The sequence below is a fragment of the Hippocampus bargibanti genome, linkage group LG04 (genome assembly GCF_051943395.1).
Source record: "Hippocampus bargibanti isolate YZ-2025 linkage group LG04, ASM5194339v1, whole genome shotgun sequence".
NCBI lineage: Eukaryota > Metazoa > Chordata > Actinopteri > Syngnathiformes > Syngnathidae > Hippocampus > Hippocampus bargibanti.
Window position 1 is genome coordinate 27,027,811 of NC_142737.1, and position 13,780 is coordinate 27,041,590.

Genomic DNA, 13,780 nt, shown 5'->3' on the forward strand with positions numbered 1-13,780 from the left:
ACAGGAGATGTGAGACAATCTCCTTTCGTCAATGGGTGCTACAGCTGCGTGTTTGCTTTCAACATTTCGCTTGTCGTCGACGTGCACGTTCCACCATGATGTCCCTGATCCACTGGTGAAGAGACGCTTCGATCCTCGCCTCTTTCATCTGGAACTGCTTCGTGTAACAAGAAATAACAAGTACAGAAAGTGATCAAGAATAAATGAGTCTGTGTGTCTTTGTGTTGTCATATTGTCTTTGTGTTGTCATATTATTTGTTATTTACCATGCCCACCGGCCCAGCATCGGTGTGGAGGATGCCATCATCTACCTACTCCACTCGTCGTTGCTGCATCTGGAGAATGCTGGGAGCACGGTGAGGATCACGTTCTTTGATTTATCCAGTGCCTTCAACACCATCCAGCCAAATCTACTCGGGGACAAGCTGCGGCATGCCGGAGTCGACCACCACCTCACATTCTGGATTACAGATTACCTCACAAACAGGCCACAGTACGTGAGGGTAAAGAACTGTGAGTCGGACAGGCTTCTCTGCAGCAACGGAGTGCCGCAGGGGACAGTCCTGGCTCCATTCCTGTTCACCCTCTACACCTTGGACTTCAACGACAACACCCCAACCTGCCACTTTCAGAAGTTCTCTGACGACTCAGCTATTGTCGGCCTCATTAGAGAGGGAGACGATAGGGAGTACAGGGGACTAACAAAGGACTTTGTGGACTGGTGCCAGCAGAATCACCTTCAGATCAACACCGGGAAAACCAAGGAGCTGGTGGTGGACTTCTGCAGGAAACAATCCTCACCTGCACCGTTGAACATCCAGGGTTCGGACATTGAGAGGGTGACCTCCTACAAGTACCTGGGTGTTACTCTCAACAATAAACTGGACTGGTCTACAAACACGGATGCCCTAATCAAAAAGGGACAGAGTCGCCTGTTCCTACTCAAGAAACTGAGGTCTTTTGGAGTTCAGGGGTCACTCCTTAAGACTTTCTATGACTCTGTGGTGGCTTCAGCCATCCACGATGGAATTGTCTGCTGGTCAGGCAGCATCACCACCCGGGACAGGAAAAGACTGGAGCGCCTTGTCAAGAGGGCAAGTTCTGTCCTGGGCTGCTCGCTGGACTCTCTGGAGGAGGTGGGCAACAGACGGACGCTTGCTAAACTAATAGCTATGATGCACAGCCCCTCCCACCCACTCTTGACCACCCTGACAGCACTAGCTACACCAGCGCTGCAAGAAGAGGTACCGCCGCTCGTTCCTATCGACTGCTGTCAGGCTTTGCAATTCTCAATGATCACATGTGAAAAAAAAAACTGGACACTTGTAAATATGGATTGATGCAATATATCAATATGCCTTTCTTGATACTTGCACTATGTACAGTTTTTTTATGAAAGGGTTTTGCACATTTACATTTGCACAGTATACAGTTGACATTTTTATTTTGTTATGCTTAGAATATCTTGTTTTCTATCCTTTCACCCCCCCCCCCCCACCCCATCCCCTTTCAAATTGCTGCTGTGTACTGCAAATTTCCCCATTGTGGGACAAATAAAGGTTTTCTGATTCTGATTAGTTTTTTTGTTCTTTTGACTTCAGGACGGTGCCGCGAGAGTGGCTGCCTTTCCAGCAGCTCATGTATTTTGTTTTTTTACTTTCATTCCTTTCATCACTTTGCAGCTATGAAATGTAAATTTCTCCACTGCGAGACTAACAAAGGCAAATCCAATACAATCCAAAAACACCCGTCTGCATTCCAGTTTAAAAGACACTGCAATTGAGTCTCACATTCAAGGTAAGGAAAATCAATCCAGTATTGAAATACTGAACATAATTGGGGTCTTTTGAGCCATGTTGTCTGGTCCTTTACCTAGAAACTGTTTTCTATGAGTCACCGGCAAAAAGTCTTACTTCGCCCAAAGGATCTTTAGGATGCAAACTCCTTTACCAGTCAAGGTAGTAAAAATCAAAACAATTGAAAAAGGCTATGACATGGCAACGAGACTGTCAATGTGCATTGACAGTTAACACTTTCGGTTCACCTTTACAACCCAGTAGCGACTATAGCCCTTTGTTTTAAAGGACAACCGACGTCACTTTTTTGTTTTTTAACTGACATCAGAAAAATGCATCTTTTATAGCATCTAAAATACCCAAAACACGCAGTATGGTATTTTTAGTCAAATGCAAAACACCAATAAAAATGATTTAAAGTGTCCAAAATCTGCAAAAAAATTGAGCTGCGAATTGGGCATTTTCAGAAAGTCCCGCCCCCAGTTTGTGACGTCACGCCAAGACGTCTTGCATTGCTAGTGAATCAAAACAATGGCTTCAGATTCGGAGAATATGCTTTCTTGTTACACATCCAGTTATGAATATGATTCAAATAGTTCTGAAGAGGAAAGCATACATGTTTGCAATCGATTAAATAATTCATTTGTGCCATTTTGAGGCAACATTGGGGGGAAATCTCTCACCCAAAAAAGAGGCACAAAATGGCGACCTCCTGTAGCCACCTTCGTTTCCACAGGCTGATAAATTCCTTATATGGCGCTTGGACACCCTCTTCTGGCCTTCTGGCGGCTTTTGGGTGCAACACGAGGTCCCCAGACCAAACAAGTACAGCAAAATACATTGACGTGATGGAAGGACCGCTACAATGTGTCTTTTTTACAGTCAGGGGCGGTCCTTTAGTGACGTCACGTACGGACTCGTCACCAACTCAAAAACAAGACTTCCTGAATATTCAGGAATATTCATCACGCCAGGACGTCTTCCTTGCTCTAGAATGGAAACAATGGCTTAAAGTCTTAAAAACGCAAACTATAGCTATATGCGGTGGAATATTTGTAAAATACGCTCAGTAGAAATCATTTGAAGACATTTTACAAATTATGGACAGAACTTGTCCGGAGACGTCGGTTGTCCTTTAAAGAAGGCGTCTTCAAAGAAATGACTGAGAAATTAATGTTGCATAAATGTGTTATGTTTCTGTGAGCGCATTGCCATTTCACCCTTCTAAGCCTGAGGACGTTTCACTCCACTGAGTTTGCTCTTTGACAGATTCTAATATTGTCTTGAATCCATATCTCCCAAAGGTTTTAAAACCTCTTGTTTTTTTGAATTGTTGGATCTCATTGTGATTTCCTTAAAAAATCCCTTTTAAACATATGTGGCTGCAGCACGGTTTTATTGAAACAAAACTTTTCATTCTTCATTTGAAATTATGTGGGTGGGTATATCGAGATAGAAGCAAAGCCCAACAACTAGTAGTGCTTCACTAATACTCTCTGACACAAATCAATATTTGTAAAGGTCAAACGGTGAATGCAGATTAGAATGTCAGTCGTTGACACTGTCCAAATGCTCAGGCTTGATAAAGATCCAATCGAATATGGTTGTAAAATATTCCAAGCACACCATCCAAAACAAAGAGACACAATGGAACTATATCACCTCTCTCGATAGAATAAAATATATAGTTCTTCCTCAACTGAATTAAGTATTTGAAATGCTGAATCGTCTCATTAAAGCTGGCATGTTGGAGCCTATCCCAGCTATCATTGTGATTACCAGCAAAATACGGGTCGCAGATGGACAAATACAAAGTTGCACGCACATTCATTCCTTCCTTCATTCATAGGCGCAATTTAGAGTATTTCATTAATCTATCTAAAACCCACACATACATGGGGATAATCAAACTCCACGCAAAAAGGCCAAATGCCAGAATGGCACACCTAACCTTTGTACTGTGAGGTGGACGTGCTAAACAGTCAGCCATCCTCATAGACCAACCTAATGAGGACAAAACGGTACGGAAAATGAATGGATGGATGGATAGTTTGCAAATTTGAAAATAATGACTTATTGTGGTTTACATACGAAAATTTCAAATTTTGGTTCAGATTAACAATTATCATGGATTTGGCCACCGCGTCTTGTCTTTCACACCTGTTCTCTACACAAATGAAGCTGTATTTTATTGTATTCCCATTTGCCCACCCAGTATTCTTTTTTTAACCTTCTTTTTTATACGCCTTGTAATGTAGTGTCCCCGAACAGTATTTATTAAAACGTTTTACAAATAAAACAGTATGTATTAATATTTTTATTGCGCACACAGCATAATTGCCAATAAAAGCTGACTTGACTTGACTGAAATTGACTTGACTTGGAAGGATGGATGGATGGATGGATGGATGGATGGATGGATGGATGGATGGATGGATGGATGGATGGGTGGGTGGGTGGGCTGATTTGGGTTTGTAGGTAGTAGGTAGTAAAGTGAATGTTAAAATTCAATGTTAATTACATTTTTATAGGCATGTTTCTAATGAACCAAAACACATAATTAAGGTGGCTAAAGTTCACATAAAAAAAGCACATGTGAAACGCAGAATGGCTTGCTGAAATGTATTTAAATTAATTATTGTTATATGTAAAGAATGTCTGCCAAGATTGCCTCCCCCCACATTTTTAACACAACAAATATGGCAGCGTATGCAAAAAGTTTGGACACCCTTGGCCTCGGCAAACTCAAGGAACAATCAAGGAACCTGCTCAGGGTGTAGAGCTGGTCAATTGGTGCAATGAAAAAAATGCCTTCAAAAACACAGAGGGCGTCAAACAAGATTGATTTTGAAAGGAGCATGTTGTAAACTCATGTTGCTTCTGAAATCCAAAGTTCAGTTTTACAATTTCTTATCGAGATGTTAAATAAACAGAAAGTTTGCTATTTTTTTGCCATCCAAAAAAACCTCATGCAAATAAAATAATTGATAAAAACAAACCTAACCCATCCCCCAATCTTTCACATTTGACTATCACCACCATGACGCAAACACGTCAAAATGTATTACACTTAAACTGTGTTCAAACAGAATCCTGGAGGCAAAAGACCTGGTCCAGTGCTCAGCATTTATCACACAATAACAAAATGAATATTTTAGTGAACATTTTGCCACAGCCACTTCCTGTCTCTTGCAAAGTCCTGAAAAACAAAGTACTTCTACTGTTACCAATGGACATTTTAGACAACTGTACTTTAAATAGAAATGGGCACACACCGCTGCAGGACAGAAAGTTATAAAAACAATGCAAAAACAATAACAGATGCAAGTTAACAGAGAATGCAACAAAGAACAGCGTGTAGCTCACAGCATGAAATGAAACAATTACTCTGTTTTTTTCTTCTGACATTTGAACGATTGTGCTATCAATAGTAATATGAATGGTGATACAGTCGTAAGATTGTTAGATTTTGATTTCTGCACATCCAGTAATGTTAAATCAACATCTGCGTTTCACATCGCCCGTTTCAAGTGCTTGGAGAGAGCACAATCTCACAGCCTTTCCAGTTCCCAGCTGCTCTTGTGACTTGACCTGACATCTCGGTGAAAGACAACAGCAGCTAAGAAATTTAACAAGCGGAATGAAAGTACTGAAACCTTGTCCTCGCCACCAATGCAAATCAGAGGTGATGGATGGATCTATGCATCTCCTGGAGATGGATATAACGTGAAGAAGTAAAGAAGTACCAGAAGGCAAAGAAAAGCACAGCGGATAACGCTCCATAAAGGAAAATGTTCCACCTAACTAAACTCATATTAAAATGGAGACCAAATAAGTTGGGGTATAAAGCGTGCAGTCGTAACCAGATGTTTTGATACATAATACTGTATTAGTATGTGATACAGTATATGAAAGTTAATTGTGTCATAAACTGCACACTGAAAGCGTGCCTGTTTGGAGTCTTCCTCACCTCATAATGAGCAACTCTCTGGGACTCGGAGATCAGCTGGGCACTGCACACTCGGCAGTAGCTGCATGTGAATAGCTCTTGGTCCACGTCTGTAGACTTCATCTGTTGACAGATAGAAAATGTTAGCTTGCAGGATTATTACCTTGTCGCAAGCAAGCGTATTTCAAAAGAATAGCAAAATAAAACAATTATGGCTTGAAATGTAGTGCTTTAGTTACTTTTTTATTGTGTAGCTTAGCTATTACACCAAATATCTTTTTTAAAATGGTCAGAATCAAAATCAGAATCAGAATACCTTTATTCGTCCCGCAATGGGGAAATTTGCATTGTATCCACATTTTATTACATACACAAAGGATGTTTGCATACATGTGGAATTTTTCAACAATTTCTCAGTTTATAATTGGAATTTCCGGCCGAGGCGAACATCTCTACACTGCAAGGGACCATTGGAGGTGAAAAGATTATTTTTCACTTTTAAAGAAAATAAGAAGAAGACTCTTAATTTCAATTTAATAAAAATATAGTTATATAAATAGATGTATATCTTAACATTTCTTCATTCTCCTGCATTTGAATATGACATGGGGAAAAAAAAGACAAATAAAGCATACTGACCATTTTCTTTGTTGGGTGTGGACATTGTGCCATCGTGAATTGCAGAGGGGAACTGTGAACCAGGTGCCATTTTGAAACTGTTCGCTTATATGCTAAGAGCATAAAGTGTTCACTGGGGTTGTGTTGAGATCATGCTGACATGTTTGTATAAATGATTATACTAATACAATAAAGACTGTGATGAGCATGCAGCTAACCAGATGAAATGACGTTTCCATATTGTATTTAAATTACTGCCAAATGTGCAAAATGAATGTGTTCCAGAAGACGCTTGGTTGAACATCCCAGCTTCGAAACACATGCATGCAAACGACTGCTTGCCAAGCACTTCTCCAGTCTAGCATAGTAGTTGTAAACGTCTTTTATAATAGAGTTGATTATTCAAGTAAGAGTAATTAGGTCCAGAAAATAAAAGATAATTTACTGTCAAAAGAATGCCCCTGCCATTGTTAATCAGTTCAGTGGACCAATGAATTTGACTGCCAGATGCATAGCGAGAAAGGGTTTCTTTTAAATGTGATGCTATAAAAATATACATTTTTACCCGGTGCAGTTAGATGTTAGGAGTTAAAACAACTCTAATCCAATAGAGGGATCTTTAGAGGATTTAATCATCAATGTCTCACCACAGTATCGATTGTCAACATCATTAGATTCATCTATTGTCCACGCAGAACATTTATCAAAATTAATTACAGAAGCTGGTCTTACGCTTGAGTAGAGGACATCAGACACATCAAGGGAACAACAAGGGCACCACTCGTCAATGATCGAAATCAAATTAGCACAAAACCAGTTTATACGTCACACCTTGTCAACAATGTGCGCGCCAGTAACCTTAATCAGCGAAAGACAAATGAGTCAAGATATGCAACACAGCACAAAGTTGCCGGGGACCTAGGAAGGGTGCCAAGGTCATGGCAGCAAGTGGCCAGCAGATGTTAATGCAATGAAAGATCACTTCTGATTCATTCAACTAGACAAATCGAGCTTGACCAGATTTTTGCTATGAGGTGTCATTTTGGCTGAAAGTTCAGAACACTGGCTTCATGGGGAAGGGAGGGGTGTTTCACAGGGGTATTGGGGAGTAGTCGAGTGATTAGCACGCCGGCTTCACAATGCAGAGGTTGCAATTTCGAGTTCCGCTTCGGCCTCCCTGTGTGGAGTTTGCATGTTCTTCCCGGGCCCGCGTGGGCTTTCTCCGCTTCCTCCCACATTCCAAAAAACATGCATGGCAGGCTGAGTGAACACTCTAAATTGTTCCTCTGTGTGAGAGTGAGTGTCAAGGGTTGTTCGTCTCTGTGTGCCCTGTGATTGGCTGGCACCCAATTCAGGGTGTCCCCCGCCTAGTGCCTGAAGATGGCCGAAATAGGCTGCAGCACCCCCTGTAACCCTAATGAGGATAAAGCGGTCTGGAAAAGGGATGAATAGAAATTCCTCCAGTGGTCTGCAGGCCACCGGCCATAATTGGCGACCAGCGACATGCATGATTGGTTAAAGTTTAATCACAACATTGCTTGTCGAGCCAATGTAGTGTAAATCTGCCGGAGGCAGCATTCTGGAAAGCATTACAGAGTATGCACTTGTGCTGTAAGCATACAATGTAGAAAAATATAAATGATGTGTCAGTTTCTGCACCAAAAATCAACATTTGCTTCTTTGTTGTTAATTATCCAATCCTATGTTTAAATATATAGGTAACATCCGACTTACGACCGGGTTCCAATTCCGACCAAATGGTCGTAAGTGAAAATGGTCGTAAATCCATTCAAAACGTTGAATAGAGACTTGGTGCTAAATGACTCGCAAACGATCTGATTCGGACGCCACAGGGGTGGGCAGGCTTTAGTCTGAGTCGCCTGTGTACCGGTTGCTCTCTCCCCGGCCTTACAACGCTCTCCGGGCGGCCCGACTCTGCGGCCGTCTGCGCCGCCGACACTCCCCACCCGCCATCTCGCTCCGAAGCTGAACGAACTGTCTTAAAGAGGCGGCAGTGCCGGCCGTGGGCCCGACGCGCCCGAGTGCCGACCTGCCTTGGCTCTTGTTGTTGCAACAGACATTGGAGTAAGAGACGTCTCAGTGATGTCACGACTTGAGCAGAGGACCCATTTCGACTTTTTGTCTCGATCCTCTCTTTTTTAGGAATTTATTTCAAATTACAGTTATTCGCAGACCTCAGAATGGCTACACTGAAAAAATAGTATGATGAATTATGTTATATTGTCAAGCAATAGCATGAAATAAAATCATACACTATACCTACAATACAATATAATACAATGCATATTGATTTATATAGCGCATCAACGGCAGCTGAAGCTGGTACAAAGTGCTTAACATGGAAAACTATCATATATAGGAATTAAAGCAGTCACAACGATAGTAGAAAGCACCATTGAGTACAGCCAATATGAAGTCGGAATCATGCTGAGTCGAATGCCGACGGGTCCGGGTGAGTTTTGAGACAGGTTTTAAAGATGGGCAGCGAGGGGGCTTGCCGAATGTTCAGTGGCAGGTCATTCCAGAGAGTAGGACCAGCAATGGAAAAGGCTCGATCCCCTCTAATAATGGTTGGTCAGCAGACCTGAGGCGCCAGGATGGTGTGTACGGGTACATGTACACACTATATCCACATATACATACGCTATACATCAATTTACAAAATGTATCTGGATGCAGATGCCGCCATGTTGGAAAAAAAAACACAAATAACAAATAATATGACAACTCAAAGACACAGAGAGTCATTCATTGTTCAGCGCTTGCTGTACCCTCTTTGTGATGACATGTAGCAGTTCTAGATAAAAGTGGAGAGGATCAAAGCACCATCAGGAGCACGAAAATGCCAATGACAACGTGGACGGCACCCAACATCATCTCCAAGCCGCTAAACAGACTGGCAGCAACTTGATCAACCAGCGGCCCAAAGACGTGATAAGAACTTCTCATGTTCACTCTGCGGACGCGCTTTTGCCCTGCAGCGTAGCCTCAACGTGCACATGAGGCAGCACACAGTTCAGTGCTCACCTTATTGTTTTGTTTTTTTGGGGTGAGATAAAGCATCTTAAAGGATCTTAAAGATCAGGGAAATATTTTGTATTTGGGAGTCTTTTATTGAGCGAGTTGCTTGCTCTGCAGCCACAAAGGGACATAAGTCTTCTTGTGCCGCGGCGTCCCAAGCTCGGATAAATACAGAGGGTTGTGTCAGGAAGGGGATCCGACGTAAAAGCTTGGCCAAAACAAACATGCGGATCGAACCTCTAAAGATGGAGGACACTGATTTGCTGTGGCAACCCCTTGAAGGGAAAAGCCGAAAGCAAAACAACAACATCTGGATGCAGATAACCATCTGCATCCACCTCAAAAAATAAAATTTGGTAAGTTTAACAGTATCAGTAAGATACTCTCATGTATATATGCACTACAAAATGATCTGCAACAGAGAAAAGCATGTTGCTACTCTAACCCCAGACATGTTCTTATATATGCAAGTGAGAACATATGAACATATCCGTGGGCTTGTCACTTACAATTCCGCCGAGACTGCAACATGACTAAAAAATGTCTTCATTCAGTATGGCAATCTGTTCCGTGATTTTACTGATTTATTTTGCAGAGTTTGTAGGCTCCACTGGAAACAGAAATAGTGCTTGACTCATAAAGCGTGTGATCTATGACTCAGAGAGGGAAACATACATGTTTCTATAATCATCTTCAATTTAAAAAAAAAAGCTCAATTATTTGTTTACATTTTATCAGGTTTGTTGACTTCCATCTTTGTCTTTAATGCAGCTTTATTATTTGGGGCAATTATTATTTTGCCACATGCAGTTATTTAACCACCCAGTTTTCATCATGGTTAATAACATAGCTTGCTGTCATTTTATCACTCACTGTGTATCAGCTATCCAAATCTTACTTGTGAATCCATTATATTTCCAGTGGTGACGATCATGTAGCCAGCAAATTACACTTGACACTGACTGGATTGCTAGACTAGCTGTGATGAGAGTATGTCTTTTGAAAAAAAATACAGGGAAACATCCTTTCACAAAACACATTTTCCTCTGTGATCCATCAGACTTTGTTTATCTGCTGTCAAAACATTGTGATGCATGCTACCAGCTCAGATCATCACAGCTCTTTATGAAATAAAAAAACAAACAAACAAATTCATATATAAATAAATAAATACATGGACGGACGGACGGACGGACGGACGGACGGACAGACAGACAGACAGACAGACAGACAGACAGACAGATAGATAGATAGATAGATAGATAGATAGATAGATAGATAGATAGATAGATAGATAGATAGATAGATAGATAGATAGATAGATAGATAGATAGATAGATAGATAGATAGATAGATAGATAGATAGATAGATCTCAGTTGATGAATGAAAGCTTAAAGGACAACCAACGTCACTTTTTTGTTTCTTACCTGACATCAGAAAAACGTTTTATAGCATCTAAAATACCCAAAACACACAGTATGATATTTTTAGTCAAAAGCAAAACACCAATAAAAATGACTTAAAGTGTCCAAAATCTGCAAAAAAAAAAAAAAAATGAACCCGGAAGTGGCCAATTTGAGAAGGTCCCGCCCCCTTGGTCGTGATGTCACCCCAAGACGTCTTGCCTTGCTGGAGAATCAAAACTATGGCTTCAGATTCAGAGGATATGCTTTCTTGTTACTCATTCAGTTGTGAATATGATTCAAATAGTTCTAAAGAGGAAAACATACATGTTTGCAATCGATTACATAATTTATTCCGTGTCATTTTGAGGCAACATTGGGGGGAAATGTCACGCCCAAAAAAGGCAGAAAATGGCGACAAAGCCGTGTAAGGAATTAATCAGCCCATAGAAACGGGCTGATTAATTCCTTACATGGAGCTTTGCCGCCCTCTTCTGCCTCTTTTTGGTCTTACACAAAGTTTTCAGACCAAAGTACAGCAAAATGCATTGACGTGATGGAAGGACTGCTACAATGTGACGTTTTTTTCGGTCAGGGGCGTTCCTTCAGTGACGTAGGGTGAGGACTCGTCACCAACTCAAAAACAAGACTTCCGGAATATTCAGCGTGAGTCTTAAAACATAAAATATAGCTATATGCGATGGAATCTTTGTAAAATACGCTCAGTAGAAGTCATTTGAAGCCATTTTACAAATTATGGACACAACTTGTCCGGGGACGTCGGTTGTCCTTTAATGACTGATTGAAATACTGGTTCAGGATAAAAAAATCAACAACAGATCCAGATTATGTTTAACAGAATGACAAGTGACAAAGAATGCTATTTTTCAACATAATAGAGTTGACGAGAAGCATTATTAAGAACTTTAAAAAGTAGAACAAATGATTTAATGTGAATGAAATGGTTTGTACTGCTTATATTGAACATTTATTTGAGGAGTCTACCGGTACACTGATAAATATGTTGTGTGCAATTTACTCAAATTTAATTTGTCTGGCTGCAAGGAAGAGAATCACCAGGATTTGCAAGCAATGTATCTGGACCCAGATTTTATTCTGTGCACTGTTCACTGGGAGAAAATAAAATAAGTACATTCAAAGCTATTTTTCCCAGTGTACCGTATTTGCTGTGCAGTCACCAAAACTCAACTGAACCAAGATGGGGCCCTCTTCTGGTCTCTAAAAGAAGTTGGTGATGAGGAAGCAGCCTTTGCTTGTATAGTGAATACATCCTACAGCTGATCAATCTTTTTTTTTAGTTTGTATAAACCCCTTCACAACTAAAGTTACTTCAAGGCACATTGTACACGAGGTAAGTCTAGTCGTCAGTGTAAGATTGTTATACATCACACGCGATGAATTTTTACTGTGTTGTTGTCACTGATCGACACTTTCAAATAACAGATAAAATATGTGAGCAGGCATTGCCTTGTTGAAAATGCAACCTTGTTGTATTATTATTATATAATGTATAGTAATATCCACTATAATGTTTAAAAAACAAAGAAAAGGTAATCATAATAATAAATTACTGATAAGTGTCTTTTCAATATATTTTTGCCTTTGAAAAATCTAAATATAAAATCAAAAATACGTTCAAATGGTAATTTGGCCAGGTTGTTAATTAAATTGAATTATGCTGTATGTGCAACTGCAACCATGCACAGCACTCTCCCTCAAAGTCTCTGGAGCTGCTTCCACTCATCGACCTTTTAAATGTCACCTTGACACGATGATGTTGTCTTGCACCTGCAAGATGTCAATATGGTTTTACTGATTTTTATATTATTTGCATTTTAAAATAATGGTGACTTTGAAAACTATAAATCATGACAGAACTTCGAAAAGACCACTAAAAAATAGTACGTACCGGCAAAAAAATAAAGACGCTAAGAAAAGTGTGGGTTGCATTTCTCTTCATTCTGTGCTCTGAGGTCAACCTGCACCTAAGTGCACCTGCATGCCCTTCTTTCCGAGTGCCACGTGCCACTACTTACGGTATGGTCGCAAGCACGCAGCCACGACAGCAAATCTCATCAACACGCACAATAACCTCGCCCTGTCAGAAAACAAGCATGCAACAAGACAGTCATGTTTGCTTTTCCCCTGTGGGAGACTCAGTCTCCAGTCCCACTCGCTGCTCTGCACGCATCAAATGAGCGATGCCAAAGAGGGCATCAAAAGAAAGAGCGGGACAAACAGTACCTGTAACTCTAAGCTGCGACTCTGACAAATATGTGTCGGGAGGACCGTCAGTTGATGTCGTACTTGAAGGGAAAATATACAATCCATTAACCAGAGCCGCTGGGAAGGTAAGTGAGTAAGGGATGATGCGTCGACTTCTGGCAGCCTTACTACATTATAGTACGAACGTCCGCGATGCCCCGCCCACCTGTTCGTCTATTGGCTGAAACCGTTCATCAACACGCGGCAAGCCTATTGCGTCGCTTCAAACGTTAATTTTTGGCCAAACAGCTTAATTGTGATTCATTTTATTAGTTTATACATGTGGTTGATTTACAAAAAAAGTCATATTTGTGTCAATTTCTGGATTGAATTTACATTTATTAGTCTCACAGTGGAAATATTATAATTTCACAGCAGCAAAGTTATGAGAGGAAGAGGAGGAAAGGAAAGAAAGAAGTAGAAAAAAATAAATACAGGTGCCCGAATTCTTTATAGACTTGACAATGAAGCAGACTTTGCAATCATTACCTAAACATTGTTGATTGATTTGTATGATCAAACCCTGAACTACAATGATTGAGTGCTCTCTCCAAATGAATAGCGTAGCTTATTTTGGACAACTCTAACATTGCACAGCGGTTTCGCAGTCCAGTAGTTATTGCGTCAACCTCAAATTGCAGAGGTGCAGGGTTCCTTTCCACGTACAACCTCCTTGGATGGCATG

At 40.7% G+C, this 13,780-nt stretch overlaps 1 protein-coding gene across 4 annotated transcripts in view; it reads right to left on the reverse strand.

Annotated features, from left to right (window-relative positions):
• The window catches only part of zmat4a (zinc finger, matrin-type 4a), a 72,435-nt gene extending 59,227 nt beyond the window's left edge, over positions 1-13,208 (reverse strand). For 2 of the 4 annotated variants that reach the window (XM_088994964.1, XM_088994961.1), the window contains exons 1-2: positions 6,385-9,308; positions 5,767-5,868 (exon numbers count right to left, since the gene is read on the reverse strand). In XM_088994964.1, the coding sequence (XP_088851090.1) occupies positions 5,767-5,868; positions 6,385-6,486 (204 nt within the window). In that variant the 5' untranslated portion in view covers positions 6,487-9,308. Of the gene's footprint in view, positions 1-5,766; positions 5,869-6,384; positions 9,309-12,866; positions 12,929-13,074 lie in introns of those variants that run through there. The other 2 variants (XM_088994965.1, XM_088994963.1) reach the window with 2 other exon arrangements.
• Positions 13,209-13,780: the final 572 nt, after the last annotated feature.